Source organism: Natator depressus, chromosome 1 (genome assembly GCF_965152275.1).
Source record: "Natator depressus isolate rNatDep1 chromosome 1, rNatDep2.hap1, whole genome shotgun sequence".
Classification (NCBI taxonomy): domain Eukaryota; kingdom Metazoa; phylum Chordata; order Testudines; family Cheloniidae; genus Natator; species Natator depressus.
This window is the reverse complement of record NC_134234.1, coordinates 321,227,958-321,250,861: the sequence shown is the minus strand read 5'-3', so window position 1 is coordinate 321,250,861 and position 22,904 is coordinate 321,227,958. Positions and strand designations below refer to the sequence as shown.

Below are 22,904 nucleotides of genomic sequence, written 5' to 3'. Positions count from 1 at the left end.
CCTGTGTGCTGATGTAACAATTAGGGCAGCTTGGGTGCTGTCCCTAGCAGTTCCTACATTCGAAAATCTGGGGACCAGAGGCACGATATCCTCCACAGTGAACTAGGCTTTGTAATTCACTTCCCTGGCTGGTCAAAGCTACCCATATCTATTGTCCTTCAGAGTATGATATATTGCGCCCTGCTTTCCTTGGTGGCCATGGACTATGGAATGATTAACTAGTTAAGTAATGACATGGGAAGCTCATTGAAATGTTGACGTTTGTCAGTAAAGATGCTGAGCACTTCTGGAAAGTGTTGAGCACCCTCCACTCCCTTTGACTTCAGTGAGCACCTTGCCATAGCGGGCCCTAAGATATGTGCATTATTTTCAATAGAATAGGTCAGATTTCCATTAGGGGAGTCCTGAGGCCCTTGCATAGTTTTGCGCACACTCTGGCATGCCTACTTTTGCACATGCAGTGGTTGCAATTGCACATCAGAATACTCATTTGTACATGCAGCTGCAATAATCACAAGTAACCATGCAAATCTGCATGTAAAACAATGCCTGGGCCATAAGCTCATTCAGGAGAAATCTGGCCCTGCCAGGGTGAATATGTTGAGCTGGTTTTATAAATAAAGTGCATCAAATGTTGCCTGGAGTTCTGGGAATGCTCAGTCAGGGGAAAGCAGACCCTGTCATTTAAAAAGTTTATTGCACCACTGAGACAAGCTCTTTAAAATGATATTGTCCTGGCAGCAGTGACCGTATTTATTCCGTAGCAAGATTCCTTATACTGCTGCCACTATTTTTATTTTTTAACCTGCATGTGGATGGAATGAAAACAGCTAATCCATTTGCCAGGAGATGGACTGGATGATCTAACAGGTCTCTTCTATTTCCGACATCTACAATTCTATGACTCTCAAGCAATATTGACACTTAGCAAGGGACGTGGGGGAATATTTATTTGCCTCTGTTGAACTTCTTTGTCTACTCTAGGAAAGAGAGAGTCTACAGGATTCCAGAGGAAAACAGCCCAGGAACTGTTGTTGCCAATATAACAGCTAAAGATCCAGATGATGATGAAGGGATTATCAGCAGACTTGTCTACAGCATCAGTCCACCTAATACGCATTTTGCCATAAATCCATGTAAGACAAACAAAAATACTATTTGTCCTTCAATCTATCTCTGCCTTTTGGTACAACGAAAGGAAACAATCTAGGTTAGAGAAACTCCTTTGGCTCCAGTTTTAAGTTACCTTATTTCCTTCTGTCGCTGCCCATATGAAGAAGCAGCATACTTTATATAGGGTTAACACATTCTTAGGGCCAGGTCCTTGGGTCTGGCTGAGCTGTGCTCAACATGGAAGTGAAAAATCGGGGGGGGGGGGGGGGGGGAGGCAAAAGTGGCTGAAACTCATCTGATCCTGAGGGCTGTTCCCCCCGGCACCTCCAGAATAAATTAGTGTAGCCCCACCGTTTTCCTAATCTGTGTTGGCTGCAGAATTCCCCAAGGGGCTGTTGCGCTGGCTGGAGATTTTCAGGGCACACTCCAGCCACCTCTGGTCCTGCCTGCAACATGCGTACTTCGCCAGCAGTGGGCTGGGAGGGAGTGATGTAGATAGTGATGTAGCCTGGGTTTCCCCTAGGGAAGCGGTCTCCTCAGTTGCCTTCTTAGGGCAGTTTTATGCCTCTTTGAACCATGAGAGCAACACAACGTGGTCAGATCAGGGGGCTAAGGACCGGGACTTTAATGTTCTTCATGGTGCAGGCTGAATCCCCTCCCAGGATATGACCTACAGAAGCCCTGTAATTCAAATCCATTATTTCCCCCAGGTGAGACATCTCAGAAGACTTGAAGAGCTCATATAACAGGAGAGAAACACTTCTGCCCCCTATTTTCCTTCTGCCCATGCACACCGGGTTCTCCTCAAGTCATTTACAGCTGCGTCAGTGAATGCTACCCTTCCGAGCTGGTAGCACTTTCAATCTGATTGGTGCAGTTGTAAATGACTACACAAAGCACAGGACAGAATAGAATCAGGCTCAGTGACTTTTTCTTCTTGCTAAATGCTTTGGATTCCCTATGCCTTTTGGGCTTAAAGCGCTACACTCCCCATTAGTACACTATGAAACACAGACAGCGTATAAACACATTCTGTCACCCTCTTCTGGCTCTTTATCTATAGTAATACGTGGCTGACAAGTTATCCTGTTTGAACAGTGGCAGATGAAAGGGTATATAACCAAGAAGTGAATGAGTGAAGACAGAACTTGACACACTGGAGGTGGTTTTGGAATTAATTGATAAACTTAACAGTAACAAGTCATCGGGACCAGATGGCATTCACCCAAGAGTTCTGAAAGAACTCAAATGTGAAATTGCAGAGCTATTAACTATGATTTGTAACCTGTCCTTTAAATCAGCTTCTGTACCCAGTGACTGGAAGATAGCTAATGTAACGCCAATATTTAAAAAGGGCTCTAGAGGTGATCCCAGGAATTACAGACCAGTAAGTCTAATGTCAGTACCAGGCAAATTAGTTGGAACAACAGTAAAGAATAAAATTGTCAGACACATGGAAGAACATAAATTGTTGGGCAAAAGTCAACATGGTTTCTGTAAAGGGAAATCATGTCTTACTAATCTATTAGAGTTCTTTGAAGGGGTCAACAAACATGTGGACAAGGGGGATCCAGTGGACATAGAGTACTTAGATTTCCAGAAAGCCTTTGACAAGGTCCCTCACCAAAAGCTCTTACATAAATTAAGTTGTCATGGGATAAGAGGGAAGATCCTTTCATAGATTGAGAACTGGTTAAAAGACAGGGAACAAAGGGTAGAAATAAATGGTAAATTTTCAGAATGGAGAAGGGTAACTAGTGGTGTTCCCCAAGGGTCAGTCCTAGGACCAATCCTATTCAACTTATTCATAAATGATCTGGAGAAAGGGGTAAACAATGAGGTGGCAAAGTTTGCAGATGATACTAAACTGCTCAAGATAGTTAAGACCAAAGCAGACTGTGAAGAACTTCAAAAAGATCTCACAAAACTAAGTGACTGGGCAACAAAATGGCAAATGAAATTGAATGTGGATAAATATAAAGTAATACACATTGGAAAAAATAACCCCAACTATACATACAATCTGATGGGGGCGGATTTAGCTACAGCTAATCAGGAAAGAGATCTTGGAGTCATCGTGGATAGTTCTTTCAAGACGTCCACGCAGTGTGCAGCGGCAGTCAAAAAAGCAAACAGGATGTTAGGAATCATTAAAAAAGGGATAGAGAATAAGACGGAGAATATCTTATTGCCCTTATATAAATCCATGGTATGCCCACATCTTGAATACTTTGTTTCAGAGTAGCAGCCGTGTTAGTCTGTATTTGCAAAAAGAAAAGGAGTACTAGTGGCACCTTAGAGACTAACCAATTTATTTGAGCATAAGCTTTCGTGAGCTATAGCTCACTTGAATACTGCATACAGATGTGGTCTACTCATCTCAAAAAAGATATACTGGCATTAGAAAAGGTTCAGAGAAGAACAACTACAATGATTAGGGGTTTGGAACGGGTCCCCTGTGAGGAGAGATTAAAGAGGCTAGGACTTGTCAGCTTGGAAAAGAGGAGACTAAGTGGGGATATGATAGAGGTATATAAAATCATGAGTGGTGTGGAGAAAGTGAATAAGGAAAAGTTATTTACTTGTTTCCATAATATAAGAACTAGGGGCCACCAAATGAAATTAATGGACAGCAGGTTTAAAACAAATAAAAGGAAGTTCTTCTTCACGCAGCGCACAGTCAACCTGTGGAACTCCTTGCCTGAGGAGATTGTGAAGGCTAGGACTATAATAGGGTTTAAAAGAGAACTAGGTAAATTCATGGAGGTTAAGTCCATTAATGGCTATTAGCCAGGATGGGTGAGGAATGGTGTCCCTAGCCTCTGTTTGTCAGAGGGTGGAGATGGATGGCAGGAGAGAAATCACTTGATCATTACCTGTTAGGCTCACTCCCTCTGGGGCACCTGGCATTGGCCACTGTTGGCAGACAGGATACTGGGCTGGATGGACCTTTGGTCTGACCCAGTATGGCCATTCTTATGTTCACTACATCATAGATGAGAATGGTTCTTATTTATACGTAGATCTAGAGCTGCCTTGAGAGCACTAGAAAATGAAGTTCTGTCTTTAGCCACAGAGCAGGGACAGCATGAACATTAGCAGTGCACGCTTCCCAACACTACTCTGCCAATGTACCTCACCCCTGACTTACAAAGACCCCTACTCGGGGTGAGAGGGTAGGCCCGTCTCCATGCCTGGTCAGTTATTGGCTTCTCTGCTGAGGCTGTCAGCCATCATGGTATTTTTGTGCTGTGGACACTTATCTGCTAAGGGTTAGATAAAATGCATCAGTTTATTTCAGATCACTAAAGAAACAGCTGTGACATGGAGGTAGGGAAGGCTGTATATTTATCACCAGTTCCCTGAGCCATCAAGTCCTTAAGGAGAACAATACATTTAAATATGAATTCTTGTCATTTCCTTTCCAGTAGTATCTAACCTCTCATTCTTTTCCTCTTAGTCACTGGTGTGATTTACGTGGCTATGCGAATAGATCGAGATGCTGCTCCCCTACGTCTACATCCTAACATCTCATTGGTCATTCGTGTGGAGGACAGTCCCAGTGGTGGGCAAACGAATCAAATAGAGATAACCATCATTATTGAGGATCTTAATGACAACCCACCAGAATGTAGCTTGTACAACTTCAGGTACTAAGCCACTCACAGTGTCTCTCACCAATATGACGGGGCCAATATGCGATGTAGGGCACCCTAGTTAGGCACCTAGATCCTGCATATGTGTGTTCAAATGGGCACTCCCTATTGGCTCCTACTGATAAGTGCTGACTGTGTGTGCTAGATGCAGGGCTCAAACATCCTGTTGGCTCAGATTTGAAAATTGGGCCCAAAACATCTGTGCCAAATCAGGCGTTTATCTATCTCTCTCTCTCATTCAGATGCCAGTCACCACAGCATCGAGGGGCCATAGACTGTATATAATTAAAAGTAGCATCATTTCTGTCCAGAACAGGGGCAGACTTTTCACCTCTCTCATTTCATGCTAATTTATTAAATGGGATCATTCTAGGCGGTTGACTTTCAGACTGTTCTGGCTGTTATTAATTTTAACCTTTGCTCTCTCCTTTCCCAACTCCCTTCCTTTGTCTGCTATCTTCATGTTCCTGGCCTGCAAACTCTTCAGGGCATAGACCACTCTGCCATTATACACAGTTGGTGTGCAGTTGCAAGCACTATCAATTACCATCAGTCCTGCTATTTTCTGCTGGACGACTATCATTCATACTGTATGTGTGTGGTAAGGGGGGATAGGTGGGATTGTGACATGAAGGATTTAGAATCTTTCACAGTTCATGGGGCTGATCATGATGTTATTCTATTTTTGTGCTGTTGTCAATAGAGCTGGGAGAAATTTTTCACACTGTTTATTTGCCCTCCCCTCCCCCCAAATGCAACTTTAGTCAACATGAAACTATTCACGAATTGGGCGGGAGTTTTCCAGTTTTAATAAACAAAGAATGGAGGGAGGGGGAGAACTGGATTGACAAGGAGGCTTTGGCACCATTCACAAAACTGCTGTAGGAGGAGGAAGCTCCCTTTTAATCTTTAGGCCAGTGATTAGGGTACTCATTGAGATATGGGACCGCGCCCCCCCCAGCCACTAAAATTTTTGATTTGCTGAAATTTTTCAGTTTGATACAAACTGCATTTTATTCCACAATTTTTCAGAACTACCAGGAAACCGAAAAGTCAGTTATTCACACAGCTCCAGTTGTAAGGCCCATTGGATGTATTTTTTGTCAAATCTTTTCAATTCACATTTAAAAGACCCAGTCCTGTAACCCGGCTATTTGTGAAACTCCAGAGAGGGTCAATGGGATCTGTGATTGAACAAGGACTACAGAGTTGGATCCCAGGGCCTGGTTCTGATCTCATGTCCAGTTTTATATCAGTCTAACTCAATTGACTTCAGAGGTGTCACTCTTGAATTAAATTGGTGTAACTGAGAGCAGAATTGAGCCCTAAGCACTTTGTTTTTAAAAAACTGCAGTACAGTTTTAATAAAACAAAACAAAAAAAACCACCAACCCCCCCCCCCCAGAATCAGAGTGATAGGCAAGAAACTCACTTTAAACCAGTCACTTCTGATTAGATTGAACTCCTAGATATTTATTCATTCTTCAGGAAATGAGAGAAGAGCTCTTCTAATTAAAGCATATTGAAAAAACCAGAATAGCATTAAGTGAGATGGGAAATCAGCCCAGCAAAATTAGTTTAGTGACAGGAAAGTGTTTCTCTCTAAATTGAGAAATTATTAAATTGATCTGAACAATTTACTTTAGGTTCCAAGGATGGCACAAAGCACCCAATTAGGAAGAAAGCCTGTCGTTATGAAGAATCTCCTTCTCCTGTGTTTTTAAACATCATGATCCTTAACCTGTAGCTCTTTGGGATATTTTTCATTGATTCTAAGGCCAGAAGGGACTCATTTGATCATCTAGTCCAACCTCCTACATAACACGGGCCATAGAACTTCCTTGAAATAATTCCTGTTTGAACTAGAGCAGGTCCTTTAGAAAAACATCCAATCTTGATTTTAAAATTGTCAGTGATGAAGAATCCACCATGACCCTTGGTAAACTACTCCAATGGTTAATTACTTTGACTGTTAAAAAATTATACCTTATTTTCAGTCTGAATTTGTCTAACTTCAACTTCCAGCCATTGGATTGAAGAACCTATTATCAAATATTTTGTTCCCCATGTAGGTACTTACTTACCACGCCATCAAGTCATTCTTAACTTTCTCTTTGTTACCCTAAATAGATTGAGCTCCTAGCATTTATCACTGTAATGTTTTCTAATCCTTTTGTCATTCACATGTCTTTACTCTGCACCCTCCCCAATTTATCAACAGCCTTCTTGAATTGTGGACACCAGAACTGGACACCATGTTCAGTAGTGGTCAAAGCAGTGCCAAATATGGAGGTTCACCCTATTCCTCGTCAAGATTCCCCTATTTGTGCATCCAAGGATCACATTAACTCTTTTAGCCATAGCATTACACTGGGAGCTCATGTTCAGTTATTATCTGCCATAACCCCAAAGTCTTTTTTCAAGGTCCCTGCTTCTAAGGATAGAACCCCACATCCTGTAAATAAATCCCCAGGAGTCTATGTCTCAGACAAAGCACAAGCTATTCCCAACTTGCCTGACATATACAAGGCTGCTCAAGGAGTATTGAGTGAAATGACTGGAGTGGTCATGATTCCACCCCATCCCTGCAAGCAACAAGGAAGTAGGGAGATGGAGGAGATACTGTGGGAAATAGAATCGCAGAAAGCTGCAAAATAATTCTGGATCGGGTTCTTGACATTGCATTATAATATAGGTATCAGAGCCTTTCATCAATAGAAGATGGGATTGTCAAGATGACAACCATTAGAACAGAACATCTGGAACTCATTCCAACTTTGTTTGTCTACTATTCCATTCATGGAGGAAATAACTCTTCAGTTCTGCAAATCTAATGTGATGAATGAGAATTGCTTTGATTGAGGTATATCAGATTCAGCTGACAGATCATGGGTTATTGTAAGTAGTTTAGTTGGAAATATATCACACGCTGTTCAAAGATAAAGAATAAAAACTAATTTCAGTGTTTGAAAGTAACCTTATGCCTTCATAGGCCCTGATACAATGAATCACAAAAACATATACTTTAAACATGCAAGTAGTCTAATTGATTTTGGTCCCGCACCAACTTCAGTGGGACTACTCACATGAGTAAAATTAAGCATATACTTAAGTATTTTGTTCAGTGAAGAAAAACCCAGGCCAAGTATCAATTAAGGGGCAAATGAAGTAGCATGTCTCAGCATGTAGATAGAGTACTGAAATGCAGATTTTTAAAAGATACTCATTTGAAATTAGAGGTGGATTAAACTGAGATCCTGATGCTGGTTCCAAAGTTAAGGGGTGTTCCGAGCATTTGGTTTGGGTTCTGTCTAAGGGTTTTGGTTCAGCCCATTAGAGAGAGAAAGGGGTTACCCACAAAATACAGATCAGATTCCAGTTCTGCTCCTAAAGTTTGGGGTGTTGGAATCTGGGATTTTGGTTTGAAAAGTATGTGGAAGTCAATATGCAGTACACTTCAAAAGCTGTTCAGAGGAATGTTGTAAAGAGGCATGATGGGAAACATTTCTTTTTGACAGACTTGAGGTATCTGAAACAGCCACCACTGGGACACTCTTCCTTGACCTACGAGATCACTGCCAGGATATAGATGTTGAATCACCAAATAATGAATTTAACTTCACTGGACTGTCCGGACTTGGAAGTAACAAATTTACACTGAATCCATCTGGCTCTGGAAAAATTGTGGTTAGTTAATTGTTTTGTTTTAGGAAGTCTCAATTAAGATGGCAGTTTCTTAAATCGAACTAAGGTATCTTCTAATACTCTCCATTCATTATCCTTTCAGGAAAAATTGTTATTCACACTGGGCTAGGGTGAAGTCTATTGAAACTGTTGATGAAATGCACGCATGATTGTGTGTGTGTGTGCGCGCATGTGTGAGAATGTTCTTTATGGAGTCTTTATGGAGATCATGATGCACAATTGCTCTTTATTCTAAAATCTGAAAGAATGGTTAAAACTGGGGAAAAAAAACAAAGCCATAGACTTGTTTGAAATCTCCTTTCTAAGGAGTGTGGGGGCACATAGGAATGAGTTTCAAAGCACTATATTGACATTGATTGTTTAACATTGATATGGAAGTATAACACGAGCAACCAGGGGCAAGTCTCAGCAATTTAAACAGTGCCAGACTAATCCCAATTCACACAAGTGTTTGTAAAATACTATATGAGATCTTGGCTATTCAGAAGAAAGATTGACATACCACAGAAATCTCAAACTCAAAATCGCCTCTTGACTCCACTGATAAGAACTGTAGAGCTACCTGATCACTCTTGTTACAGTGTGTATGGTAACACCCATTGTTTCATGTTCTCTGTGTATATAAAATCTCCCCACTGTATTTTCCACTGCATGCATCCCATGAAGTGAGCTGTAGCTCACGAAAGCTTATGCTCAGATACCTTTGTTAATCTCTAAGGTGCCACAAGTCCTCCTTTTCTTTTTGCGGATACAGACTAACACGGCTGCTACTCTGAAACCTGTCAAGGTGGTCAGTTCATACAAATGCACGTTGGGATTTGCACTTGTTTATTTCACATGACAGAACAATGGATTCCTTGTGCTGATATCAGTCAGATCTGCAGTTACAAGAACTCTATCCCATTGCTTTGCATTTGTAATGTTGGTTGTTTTGTGGATAAAAACTGTGCAGATACACAAACCAGCAAGCATCTAGATATACCATTCAAAAGAGGAGAACATTGCAGAAGCATGATGGATGTTGATGTACAGCAAACTACTTCCTCATCTACAAGGCTAAGAAACATTTGCATGAAACACAGGAATTTATGGTCCTAATCTCCTCTGCTCACCCTGGCTGTATAATGTAACATGCTGGCTAAATGTGCCATTTCCCCTCCACTGGCTATTTCATAGAGGATAAGAGCCTACTACTGCTACCGGCTGAAGGAGTTACTATTTTAACTCAAATGGTAGAGACTTGAACTTTAGTGCTGACAACCCCAGTATGGGTGCTACAAAGGATGGCACAATGCAAGAGACTGGGTTTTGATTCCCCATTTGGGCAACCACTTTGTAACAACTCTCCTCAGGGATTATCATCAGTGACTGAACCTGAGACCTTAAGCATAGGCCTACATCCCATGATCTAAAGCAGGGGTTCTCACCCTTTTTCTTTCTGAGGCTCCTCCAACATGCTATATAAACTCCATGGCCAACCTATGCCACAGCAACTGTTTTTCAGCATATCCAGTAGATTAAAAACCAGGGCCGGCATTAGGGGGTAGCAAGCAGGGCAATTGCCTGGGGCCCTGCAAAGCTAAATTGCTTGGGCTTTGACTTCAGCCCTGCACAGCGGGGCTTGGGCTTTGGCTTTCTGCCCTGGGTCCCAGGGAGCCTAATGCCAGCCTTACTCTCTGGTTTATTTTGGAGGACCCCCTGACACTTGCTCATGGCCCCCCAGGAGGCCCCAGGCCCCTGGTTCAGAACCTCTGATCGAAGGGATCAACATTGTTAGGTGGTGGTGGTAGTAGTAGGCTTTTTTCCTCTTTATGGACCAACCATGAGATAAGGGACTTGTTACACTTCGCCAGCAGGCTACACACACTTTGAACTCAAAAGATAAAAAGATCAAGACTTTCAGCTACATATAACCCAGGCCACCTACAACTTTAGCTAAAGGAGAATGAATCTTCTTGGCTGTAATGAAGTTAGGAATTACAGCTAGCCACCAGAGAGTGTATTCAGTCCTGTAATTTATTAATTGCTTGTATAATTCAAAGAGGGCAGTGATATATGTACTTAGCCAGCACATTGACAGAACACTGGAAATCATCATTTGCTTGGTGTGTGCTGTGACTTTATGTAACAAGGTATAAATACAGTTTCCTTTTTTTAATCTAGTTGATTGGAGGTTTGGATTTCGAAAATCCAGATAATCTAGCAGTTGAGGAATATACTTTGACAGCTGTGGTGCAAGATATTGCCCAGCCTTACTATACTAGCAAGTATTCCTTTTATTCTTCTTTGAGATTTTTTTCCTATGCTGTTCCTGCATAGAAGAAGGAATGTTATTCAAAATATGTTTATGTTCAACAGATGTTTTCATAGCCATACTTAACCATTAGTTAATCTTCCATTATGTTTCCAGATAATATCTACATTTACATCAAAATAATTCCAGTGAATGAATTCTTCCCAGGCTTCAATAACCCATCATATGTATTCAATGTTTCAGAAATTACCCGAGGTACAGTAAGTAAAGGCTGTCCTACAGGTGTAAGGTTGTTACAGTGTAAAATAATCATCTTGGAGCAAAAATATATTAGTTTGTATTACAATAGTGCCTCAAAGCCCCAGCCAAGATCAGGACCCCACTGCACAACCTCAAAAGTACAGGGTTTACATTGTAAATAGACAAAACAGGCAAAGGGTGGGAGAAAGGAAGTATTTTTATGTCCCCTTTAACAAATCGGGGAGAGAGATTAAGTAACTTGCCAAAGGTTACATAGCAATTCTGTGGTAGAACCAAGAACTGAATACACCTCTCTTGGGCAAGATCCTCACTCCCACTCTGGCCACTTTACACTATGTAAAAGAGCATAAATGGGTCCAAAAAGCCTTGGTTCAGCTAAGGGATGATTCCCCTGTCTCTGGCACTGTGAATGACAGCCATAAAGCTGCCTTCTGAGGACCCCTTGAAGCCTCTGTTGTAGTGGGTGTGTCACCATGCCCCTGAATCCCAGGGCAATACTTTAAGCATAAGACTATCCACTCCTGCCTAGTAGAGTAGTATATACAAGGAAACAGAGTTAGACTTGCACTTGCTTGGGGGTGGGGGAATACGCATTTGTTGTGAGGAACCTACTTTTGCAATAGCAAAAATTTGCAGGTTAAACAATTTGGTAAAAACCTTTCAAGCATGAGTTTTTCCACTCATGCTGTCTGAGAAGCTTTTGCACATCTTTTACATGGCCTGCCTCAGCCTCCCCTGTGGCTGCCCACTGCCTTTTCCACTTCTCTCAGCTCCCCAGACCTTCCAGCTTGCTCTCTGCTCTAACAGCACCTTTGTTCTGCAGTTATTCCTAAGCAACTTCTTTGCAGCGTTAGCAGTGTTTTCTTCCTCTGTGTAGGGTGCCTGCCACCTGTGTGTTTACAATGTCCCTTACCTGCAGCTGCATTTAACTCAAGCTTTTAAAATCTTCTTACTTGCCGTGTACGGTAATTGAGAGGAACAGACAGAATTCCATCAGGAATTTGGGGGATTTTTTGGAAGGCGGGGGTAAAAGATGGAAGTTACAGTCTTTTGCAGGCATTTTCACTGGGTTTAAAGGGCCAGGGTTTTTCTAGTTCATACAGCACAGTTTCATTAGCCAATCTGCACTGGATGTGGAACTTTTCTATTATAACATGTCATTAAACCAAGCTTAAATTGGAGGCAGCAAAAACGTAAAAGTGAAAACTCACCCCCAAAACAGAAGTGATACTCTTTATTAAAATCCACTCTTCCACCACGCACTGTAGTGGTTCCCTCCCTCCCCACCACCATATTGAATTTTAAAAAATGGCCCACATATTGGGACTGTGAAGCCCACACAGAAAAGAGGAAAGAGTCTAGCTCACTAGTGGCTGACCAGAAGGAGATGTGGACCTCTCAAGGAAGGCCTGGTCTACTTCTGGTGACTCAGATCAGTTACAAGGAACAAAGCAAATTGAAAGGTCCCTATCTACCCTGGGAGGCTCTGGTATCTAGGAGGCTCTGGATAGGACCTGGGTACTGGCCCTGGGTACCAGCCCAGGCTTCCTCCAGGCAGCTTCTAGGTTTCCTCTGGTCTCAACCAGGCCTTCCTTTAAGGGCCTAGCACAAGAAATCCATTCCTTCTCCTGGTCAGCCACTACTGAGCTGGGCTTTTCCTTTTTGACTCCTCCCTTCAGGCTTGACACCTCTGGCAGGTTTTAATGGGTGGGGCTGACTGAGCTCACAGGCTGTCATTAACCTCTTCCCAGCCAGGGAGGGGGTCATGTCATCTGAAGATGGCCACAACTGTAGGTAGACAAAAGACAATGCACAGAACCATCACTTGAAAAAAGTATGGCAGGCCTACAGCAAAATTGCAAGATATGACTGGGCCTGCAATACCTACCAAATCCTGGCCTGCATTCAGGGGGGAACATGTTGAGGCTGCTTCTGAAACTCTACAAGCTTTGTGTGGTTTGAAAGTACCTGTTTGAGCTCAGCGATGCTTTTCAAGCAAAACAGCAGAACAAAGGATGGTGTAATGGTAAGGCACTGGACTGGGACTCAGGAGATGTGGGTTCACTTCCTGTCTCCTCAGAAGAGGAGGACTTTCTGGTGGCTTGGCAGGCTAGTATTTCCTGGCAGTATGGCTTCTGCAGGAGCTAAAATGTCAAGTTGCTGATGGGAATCAAGGAGAGCAGAGACATAGCGTGGAGGCATAGGTCTCCATGTAGAGGGCCAGGGCCCTGATCTTCAGCTGTTTCCCCTAGATTCATGCAGCTATCAGGAATGCTTTGGTTTTGAGAGATCTGTTAGTTCCATGGTGTAGGGGTGAGGCTAGGCATCATACACTGCCTCTCTGTAGGCACAATATGGGGAACCTCATGGAGTTTCCTGTCTTGCATGTGTTTCCCTCCTCCCACTTGTGTGATTCAGACCTTTGTAATGTAATCATTTAAATAAATCTCTGAAACACATGTGTGACTATAAACCTCTGTGTCCATTACAGAGTTTTGCTGGATTCTGCAGAATGCTTATAGGAGTTAAACAAGTGTTAATGTAAACCTTTAAATACTGTTGCTTTAAAAACCCTTTGCAAAACAGCACACATTTTTGGAGAAAATACAGATGTGGGCTCTAACGGGATTCTGGGGATGGGGTAGTGCTGGCAGAAAGCATGCTGGCTGTCACACCAACTAGGAGCTAGCAATCTGCAGCAGGGCTGGAATTCACAGAGCCAGGAGGAGAAATAAATGAAATGCTAATGGCCTCAGTCACAACAGCTCCTAAACCTCCCCTCCCTGGTTCACTTTGGGCATTTAGCCAATAGTTCATAAGAAGCTGGTTATTTAAATATGCATTTAGGGTGAAATTAACTCCTACACAGAAGTCACTCTAGCATCACATATGAAAAATCATATATATGGGGAAACTGACAGCCAAAATATGGGAAACTTTTGGATTTCTTCCCCCTCCTCTTTTTTTTTGGGGGGGGGGAGGGGGGAGGGGTTGGTTTAAAAAAAAAGAAAAAACAAATATTGAGGGCTTGTTTATTCTGAGAAGTTAATTCAGATTAAGGTAGTGTATGAACTTCAAGCACAGCATCTATTCCTGATTAAGTCCTGGTGTGGACACACTCATACCAGAATAAGAATACCTTTGGAAATGGATTAAGCTAATTTGGAATAAGGGACTATTATTCTGGAATAACAACATCCACACCAGGAGTTAATCTGGAATGACTATTCTGGAATAACTACTTGTGTAGACAAGTCCTAAATTAGAGTTACAACAAAATCTACCTACATCATTTGAACTAAGAAACTCACTTAGGAGGAGCCTTATAGTCTGTACATTTCATTTTGTATGTAATTTTTTTAAACGTTAAGATAACATGACTCTTCTTTTCAGCTGGATCCAGCATTGGAAAAGTGAGTGCAACAGACAAGGATTTACCGTTTACTGGAATCACATATTCTATTGTAGCTGGAGGAGGTACCCTTTCTTACACAAATATATTTTGGATCGACCCAAATGAAGGAAATCTGGAGATTATAGCTACACTAGACTATGAAACAACACAGAAGTACATTCTCATAGTGCAAGCTTCTGACGCAGAGAAGCTTGCTACAGTGTCCGTGAGTAAAACTATACTACTTTGGCAAATGTCACCCCCACCTGAGGCAAAATTTAATCTATGTCCACGGTCATCCCAAGACCTATGCACCACTCGACTCCCACTGAAGTGATATTAAGGCTGTGGACCGGCTCTCTACACAGAGCTGAATTTCACACAAAGGGAGAATACAGTGGGAGTGAGCAGGGAGTCCTGGCATTAAAAAACAAAACAAAACAAAAAACATATTTATTTGTTGTTTTTTCCTTTAAACACTTTCTTTTATCTGCCTGTTATTCATTCTTGATATTTTTGGTGGGCAGCGAGAGAGCTTTCTGTGTATCCACAAAGGCCGTAAAGTGCATGCCTACACTTACAGCAGCACGTTGAGTACAAATACTGCACACCCAGCTAGCATGGGTATAAATAGCTGTGTAGACTGTGAGGCACAGCTTCAGTGAGGGGAGTAGAGTGCCCAGCACTCCTGATATCTAGCCTATACACCCTACATGGCCAAGCAATGCCTCCCAAGTCTACACTGCTATTTTTAGCAGCATAGTGTCCTGTTGTCTCCCCGCTGCAGGAGCCTTTCCCCACCACAGTGAAAGGCTGCAGCAGTGGGGAAAGGCTCCAGCAGTTTCCTGCTGCCAGCGCCTCTCTCTGCTGTCTCCCACCTTCCAGAGCCATTCCTGGATGCAGTGAAAAACTCTGGCAGTGGGGAGCTGCTGGAGCCTTTCACTGCCACATGTGGCTACACAGCACAGTGACAAGTATGGATGCAGCCTGCCTTTCACTGTGGCGTATACCTTCATGTGTAGTACCTGTATTGTCAGGGCCGTCCTTAGGATTTATTTCAGAGTAGCAGCCATGTTAGTCTGTATCCGTAAAAAGAAAAGAAGGACTTGTGGCACCTTAGAGACTAATAAATTTATTTGAGCATAAGCTTTCGTGAGCTACAGCTCACTTCACTACATGCATCCAATGAAGTGAACTGTAGCTCATGAAAGTTTATGCTCAAATAAATTTATTAGTCTCTAAGGTGCCACAAGTCCTCCTTTTCTTCTTAGAATTTATGGGACCCTACACAGTATTATTAAACTGGTGCCCCTATGCCCAATGGCAGCCTGAGCTTGCAGCCCGGCGGTGGGAGGTGGGGGCGGGACGAGACAGCAAAGGATAACAAGACGCCCGGCCTGCTTCATGGTGGCGGGGAATCACAGTTCCCCACAGAGACCCCCGTACCCTCTCCCTCACGCAGGATGGACATGCAGAAGGTACCTAATTAAAAGCGCTAAATTTGGGAATAAAAAATGTCAGTCACAGGTTTTTTGATAGGCCCTGAAGTTTGTCAGACATTTATTTGCAAAAACTTTGTAGTAAGGGCGAGTCAGCTGTCTTGCTGAATACAACATTAATTATTATGGAATACATGATGCAGCTCTTCTCCGTTTTACGTTTTCTTAATCAGTATTTCTAAGCTGATTTTATATTTTAAATGTACTCTTAAGCCTTCGTAAAGTAATCGTTCTAGATTACTACATATTTAACTCACTGAAACAAAGACATTATTTTAAATTAATCAGTCACAAAGGTTTAGGGTGTTCATAACAATGTTCATTGCTTTTAGAAAAAGGGGACACTAATTTACTTTGTGTGATCTCCATAACAATAGACAATGTTTATGAAATTTCACCAACTTTTTTTTTTTAAAGTTTCCAAAGATTTTAGGCATAACAAAGGATTTTATATCTTACTAAGGTTTTGTTGGAGGGTTCTCTTAAAACTAGTTCATCAGATAGTCAGAAGTAAAGAAAACTGGACAAAGAGCTTCCCTATCTGGAAGGAAAGGGGTGTTCTCCCTTTAAGGGCTCTCTTCAATTGGAGGGGGCAGGTGTGAAGGGAGAAAGGGAAGGACAGAGACTTTCCAAGCAAGTTTTTTTTTACTTTAGTAATTAAAATGTGTATTTTAGATAAGGGTGGTCTTTTGAAGGATTTATTTTAAAAACTATATGTCTGAAGAGCCAAGCGTTTAAGGCTAAAGATGATTGTGCATCTAAAAATCTATGCAAGGATTTTTTAGAGATGTGATTTTATAATCTTCACCAACTCACTAATGAAATATTTTTAAAGCAAATTTTAAACTAAGATCCTGTAGACTGACATGTTCTGACTAAATATTACAGTAATGCACAACTGTTTTTGTCAGTAAATTCAGAAACTGGCAGTACATACCTGGGGTTTGGCAAATGCCTGTTCAATGGCTTCATTACCCCTTGAATGGCTCTTTAACAGTTTCAGCGTTGTGCTAATAGGTCTGGCAGGCTGGAGGCTTTTTCACTTTTAAATACTAAAAAGAAAAGGAGTACTTGTGGCACCTTAGAGACTAACCAATTTATTTGAGCATAAGCTTTCCTGAGCTACAGCTCACTTCATTGGATGCGTATTGTGGAAAGTGTAGAAGGTCTTTTTATACACACAAAGCATGAAAAAATGGGTGTTTACCACTACAAAAGGTTCTCTCTCCCCCCACCCCACTCTCCTGCTGGTAATAGCTTATCTAAAGTGATCACTCTCCTTACGATATGTATGATAATCAAGGTGGGCCATTTCAGCACAAATTCAGGGTTTAAACAAGAACGTGGGGGGGGGGGGGAACAAGGGGAAATAGGCTTGAATAGAGACTGGGAGTGGCTAAGTCATTATGCAAGGTAACCTAAGTTAATTGTATCCAATTTGCAAATGAATTCCAATTCAACAGTCTCTCCCTGGAGTCTGGTTTTGAAGTTTTTTTGTTGTAATATCGCAACTTTCATGTCTGTAATGGCGTGACCAGGGAGATTGAAGTGTTCTCTGACTGGTTTATGAATGTTATAATTCTTGACATCTGATTTGTGTCCATTTATTCTTTTACGTAGAGACTGTCCAGTTTGACCAATGTACATGGCAGAGGGGCATTGCTGGCATATGATGGCATATATCACATTGGTGGATGTGCAGGTGAACGAGCCTCTGATAGTGTGGCTGATGTTATTAGGCCCTGTGATGGTGTCCCCTGAATAGATATGTGGGCACAGATGGCAACGGGCTTTGTTGCAAGGATAGTTTCCTGGGTTAGTGGTTCTGTTGTGTGGTATGTGGTTGCTGGTGAGTATTTGCTTCAGGTTGGTGGGCTGTCTGTAGGCAAGGACTGGCCTGTCTCCCAAGATTTGTGAGAGTGTTGGGTCATCCTTCAGGATAGGTTGTAGATCCTTAATAATGCGTTGGAGGGGTTTTAGTTGGGGGCTGAAGGTGACGGCTAGTGGCGTTCTGTTATTTTCTTTGTTAGGCCTGCCCTGTAGTAGGCGACTTCTGGGAACTCTTCTGGCTCTATCAATCTGGGGTGGGGTAGGGGGAGAGAAAACCTTTTGTAGTGGAAACACCCATTTTTTCATGCTTTGTGTGTATAAAAAGGTCTTCTATACTTTCCACAGTATGCATCCGATGAAGTGAACTGTAGCTCACAAAAGCTTATGCTCAATTAAATTGGTTAGTCTCTAAGGTGCCACAAGTACTCCTTTTCTTTTTGCGAATACAGACTAACACGGCTGTTACTCTGAAACCTTTTAAATACTAGATCCCCTCCCGAGGAAGACTCACCGGGCTGCAGCAGCCAGCTGTGGGAGCCTGCAGAAAGGGTCAGAACAGGGATAGGAAAGCCAGGGGGGTGGACACAAAGACCCAGTGGTGCCCCAAATTTTCAGGTGCCTTACGCAGCTGCATATGTTGTGTATGCCTAAGGATGGCCCTGTGTACTGTACACACTGCTTTAAGTGTCGACATAAGCTTACATTCACTCCTTATATGTTTCAGAGAACACCAAACTTCTGTGCATATAAACTCTTTCCTTCAGTGGTTAACATCTCTCTTTACCCCATTTTTGCATTACATTTGATTTTGCTATTCAAAAAAATTGTATTATCTCCAAGAATTTAGACCCAATTTTCCATTCCAGCCAATAACTGCTTGGTGAAGGAACAAGGGGGGTTGGGGGGAGAATGCTTACCTTCTCACTGCCCCTCATCTCCACATGGGGAAGGGTTGATCTACATGAGAAGGGCTCCCTTCATGCATGGAACAGTTGTAGAATCATAGAAGATTAGGGTTGGAAGAGACCTCAGGAAGGGAGGGCCAGCATGTCCCTTGGCCCGTGCTGCTTCCCACAGCCCCCATTGGCCTGGAGCGGCAAACTGCGGCCAGTGGGAGCCGCGATCGGCCGAGCCTGCAGACGTGGCAGGTAAACAAACCGGTCCGGCCTGCCAGGAGCTTTCCCTGAACAAGCGATGGACCAGCTTTGAGAACCACTGATCTAGTCCAACCCCCTGCTCAAAGCAGGAGCAACCCCAACTAAATCATCCCAGCCAGGGCTTTGTCAAACCAGGCCTTAAAACCTCAGTCGCTGAATTATTATTAAATGTCAGGAAGCTTAATTAACATTTGTGAAGCACTTTGAGAACCTTGACTGGCTAGATCTAATAAGTGTAAAGTATTATTTTCCATTCTGACTATCACATACTTTAGGCAATTCAAAAAAATCAAAAGTCCCACATAAAAGAAAGTTCAATGTTAGAACATAATAGCCTTAATGAATCTGAGTTCTAAAGAAACATCGGTCACAACATGAGTTCATAATCTCTTGAACTTTAACATGTCCAAGGCCAAAACTAAATTAATGGACCTTCCCTGCCACTCTTGTTTAACTACTGTCAATAAAAAGAATGAAGAACAAATCCTACCAGCTACTAGAGCTGGTAATATTCTGGCACAGCATACTGAAAGAATCTCACCTGATCAGCTGGCTCTCTTTCAGGTAACCATCAATGTTCTTGAAGTAAATGATGAAAAACCAGTTTGTTCAGCCAATACCTATTCATTGGCAATCCCGGTAGACCTAGCTGTTGGGACCAACATTGAGGGTTTCAGGATAGAGTGTGTTGATCGCGATTCTAGTCCCAGATCTTTCCGGTACTTCATTAATTCAGGTACTGCACTTGTTTGGCTCTTGAATGTCATTGTTACATGCCTGGTGCATGGGGAAAATGCTTGGATATAGATAGTCCATTTGATTTTGTGAACAAAAAAGTCTAGTACATGTTACATGCTAATGCTGATATTGGCTAGGGTTTAATAAGATGGTGATAGACAGGCACTTTAGAAATAACTTAAAGATTAGCTAGTGAGAGCTTCCATTTAAATTAATGGCAAAACTCACATTGACTCACTGGAGCCAGCCAGACTGCTGCTACTCTTGTACACAGGGACAAGTTGTACTTTCAGTTATAACAGGTACACTGGAAAAACCCCAGTGGACTTAATGAAGTTCCAGTATTTCAGATTTCTATCAGTGTAACAGAGTGGAATTTGGGGCACTGCTCCAAACTGCTCGACAAAACTTGTGTCCTAACTCCATGCTGTACTCATTAAAATCCCTTTGTAAGAACGCGTGCTTGGACACAAAAATCAATTATAAGCCAGGTGCTGAGACATTTGGTGTTGCCTCATTTCACAAAAAGGGGGCCATCTGAACTTAGGAAAAACTTCTGCTTTTGAGGCAGTAGTTGAGAATGGGGTAATGATTAAACAGGTGATGCAGACAAATATCTTAAGCAGAGAGGGTGAGAGCCTCACCCCCACTCCAGTCCCTTTATACAACATAAAAGGCTCAGAGTAGCATAAAGGGGCTCTAAAAGCCCTGGTCCTGGCCATGGGAGGGGTCTCCTGGTGCAGGCTCTGAGGAAAGAATGGTAAGGCTATCTTCTGAGGACAAAGCTTTGTATAGGGGACATGCAGGGGATGAAGCTGGGAGCGAAAGAGGCATGTCAATTGGTGGGTCTCCACACTACAAGGCAGTGCTGAAACCCATAGTGCAGCCATAGGGATGCTGCTTAAGGCCTGGGCTACACTAGAAAATTAGATCAGCAGAACTACGTCACTGAGGAGTGTGAAAAATCCACAAACCTGAGTGGCGTAGTTAAGACAACCTATGTCCCCATGTAGACAGCGCTAAGCCGGTGGAAGAATTCCACCTCTCGGGGAAGTGGATTAGCTATGCTGATGGAAGAATCCCTCCCATCAGCGTAGGTAGTGTCTACACTGAAGCGCTACAGTGGTGCAGTTGTGCTGTTGTAATGTTTTAAGTGTAGACAAGCCCTAAATTAAGCCGGTGACCCAGAACAGCCCAGGATTGGGAGGGCACAAAAAGATGTCTTAAAGCCACCTCAGGAAGTAATCTAGTCCAACACCCTGCTGAGAGCAGGACCAACCCCATCTAAATCATCCCATTGTCAAGCTGGGCCTTAAAAACCTCTAAGGATGGAGATTCCACCACCTCCGTAGGCAACCAATTCCAGTGCTTCACCACTCTCCTAGTGAAATAGTTTTTCCTAATATCCAGCCTAGACCTCCCTCACTGCAACTTGAGACCATTACTCCTTGTTCTGTCATCTGTCACCACTGAGAACAGCCTAGCTCCATCCTCTTTGGAAACCCCCTTTTAGGTAGTTGAAGGCTGCTATCAAAACCTCCCCTGCCCCCCACTCTTCTCTTCTGGAGACTAAATAAGCCCAGTTCCCTTAGCCTCTCCTCATAAGTCATGTGCCCTAGCTCCCTAACCATTTTCATTGCCCTCTGCTGGACTCTCTCCAATTTGTCCACATCCTTTCTGTAGTGGGGGGCCCAAAACTGGACGCAGTACTCCAGATGTGGCCTCCCCAGCGCCGAATAGAGGGGAATAATCACTTCCCTCGATCTTCTGGCAGTGCTCCTACTAATGCAGCCAAATATGCCATTAGCCTTCTTGGTTACAAGGGCACACTGTTGACTCATATCCAGCTTCTCATCCACTGTAATCCCCAGGTCCTTTTCTGCAGAACTGCCACTTAGCCAGTTGGTCCCCAGCCTGTAGCGGTGCATGGGATTCTTCCATCCTAAGTGCAGGACTCTGCACTTGTCCTTGTTGAACCTCATCAGATTTCTTTTGGCCCAATCCTCCAATTTGTCTAGGTCACTCTGGACCCTATACCTACCCTCCAGCACATCTACCTCTCCTCCCAGTTTAGTGTCATCCGCAAACTTAGTTTTATGTGGATTTTTTTGCTTCTACTTTTAGGTAATGTGAATAATCATTTCACTTTTTCACCAAGTGCTGGCTCCAACATCTCTCAGTTGATTCTTGCATCTAGATTTGACTATGACAGTGGTTTGGATAGAATCTGGGACTACAGACTGCGCGTCTATATAACAGATGACAATTTGCTGTCAAGTTCGAACAGAGCTACAGCCCTCATTGAAACTGGGACAGTGATATTAAGCATCAAAGTTATCCCAAACCCAACTACTACCATCACTACTACAGTAAGTTCACTGAAATTCTGAATCTTCAACTTAATTCTGTGGCTGTTGCATGGGGGATCTATCTGTGTGGGACAATTAAAACAACGGAGGGTAAGTGCACTCAAAAGAACACAAGAATTACTGTGGGCCCAATCCTAGGCAAGGGTAAGCGTCTTCCATTTACAGTGAAGTCAGTGGGAGACAGGGAGCTCAGTGTCTTGCAGGATTGGACCCATATACAAACCCATAATGTTTATTTTTTATTTAACTTTCTACAACAAAAAAGGCACCTACCCAAAGGTCCAGGTACCCTGCCATCACCTAAGATCATAGCCAATACAAAAAAGCATCCCAAAGCCTATCCCCTTGTCAAAATATCAAGCCATAATAAAATAATTGATTAAAAATACCCCATTCTGCAACATACTCTACATGCCATCCCCTCTAACTCCCACTCTCCCTTGAAAGCCTGAGAAAACAGATGGGCCCTGCCTGAGCCGTGGAGCCTACCATGGGGAGACTGTTAGAGCAGACAATTGAGAAGTTATAGACGTTGGCAGCTGCATTGATAAGGAGAGAGCAGGAGTTAACCTTTGCCTGGGATATTAACGTTTCTTCACGCATTTCTCAGAGACTGGTTTTTGGTTCCTAGCTATACACTGCTTTGGCTGACTCACACATCTGTATGTTTCTCTAATGATGGAATACAGATTAATCTTTGTGTGTGAAGATCAAAAAAAGGTAGCACAAAACTAGCTTTCAAACAGCCAGAAGGGATATTTCTCCATCACTTAGGTCACCCAAATATTACACCCAGTGACTGTCTACACCTCTCGCATATCCCACTCACCCTCATCCAATGTTTTTTCTGTTTCAAGCACACAAAGTTGCAAAGAAACGCTAAGTGTGGGATGGAGCCTTTGGTCAATGTCCTACATATGCAGTGGGA

General features: G+C 42.7%; 1 protein-coding gene across 1 annotated transcript in view; it reads left to right on the top strand.

Annotated features, from left to right (window-relative positions):
* Nucleotides 1-22,904, top strand: part of CDHR3 (cadherin related family member 3) — a 74,571-nt gene that overhangs the window by 32,142 nt on the left and 19,525 nt on the right. The window contains 8 exon segments of the mRNA XM_074958274.1: nucleotides 985-1,136; nucleotides 4,574-4,763; nucleotides 8,288-8,456; nucleotides 10,638-10,737; nucleotides 10,885-10,983; nucleotides 14,383-14,609; nucleotides 19,434-19,605; nucleotides 21,732-21,976. Of these exon segments, the coding sequence (XP_074814375.1) occupies nucleotides 985-1,136; nucleotides 4,574-4,763; nucleotides 8,288-8,456; nucleotides 10,638-10,737; nucleotides 10,885-10,983; nucleotides 14,383-14,609; nucleotides 19,434-19,605; nucleotides 21,732-21,976 (1,354 nt within the window).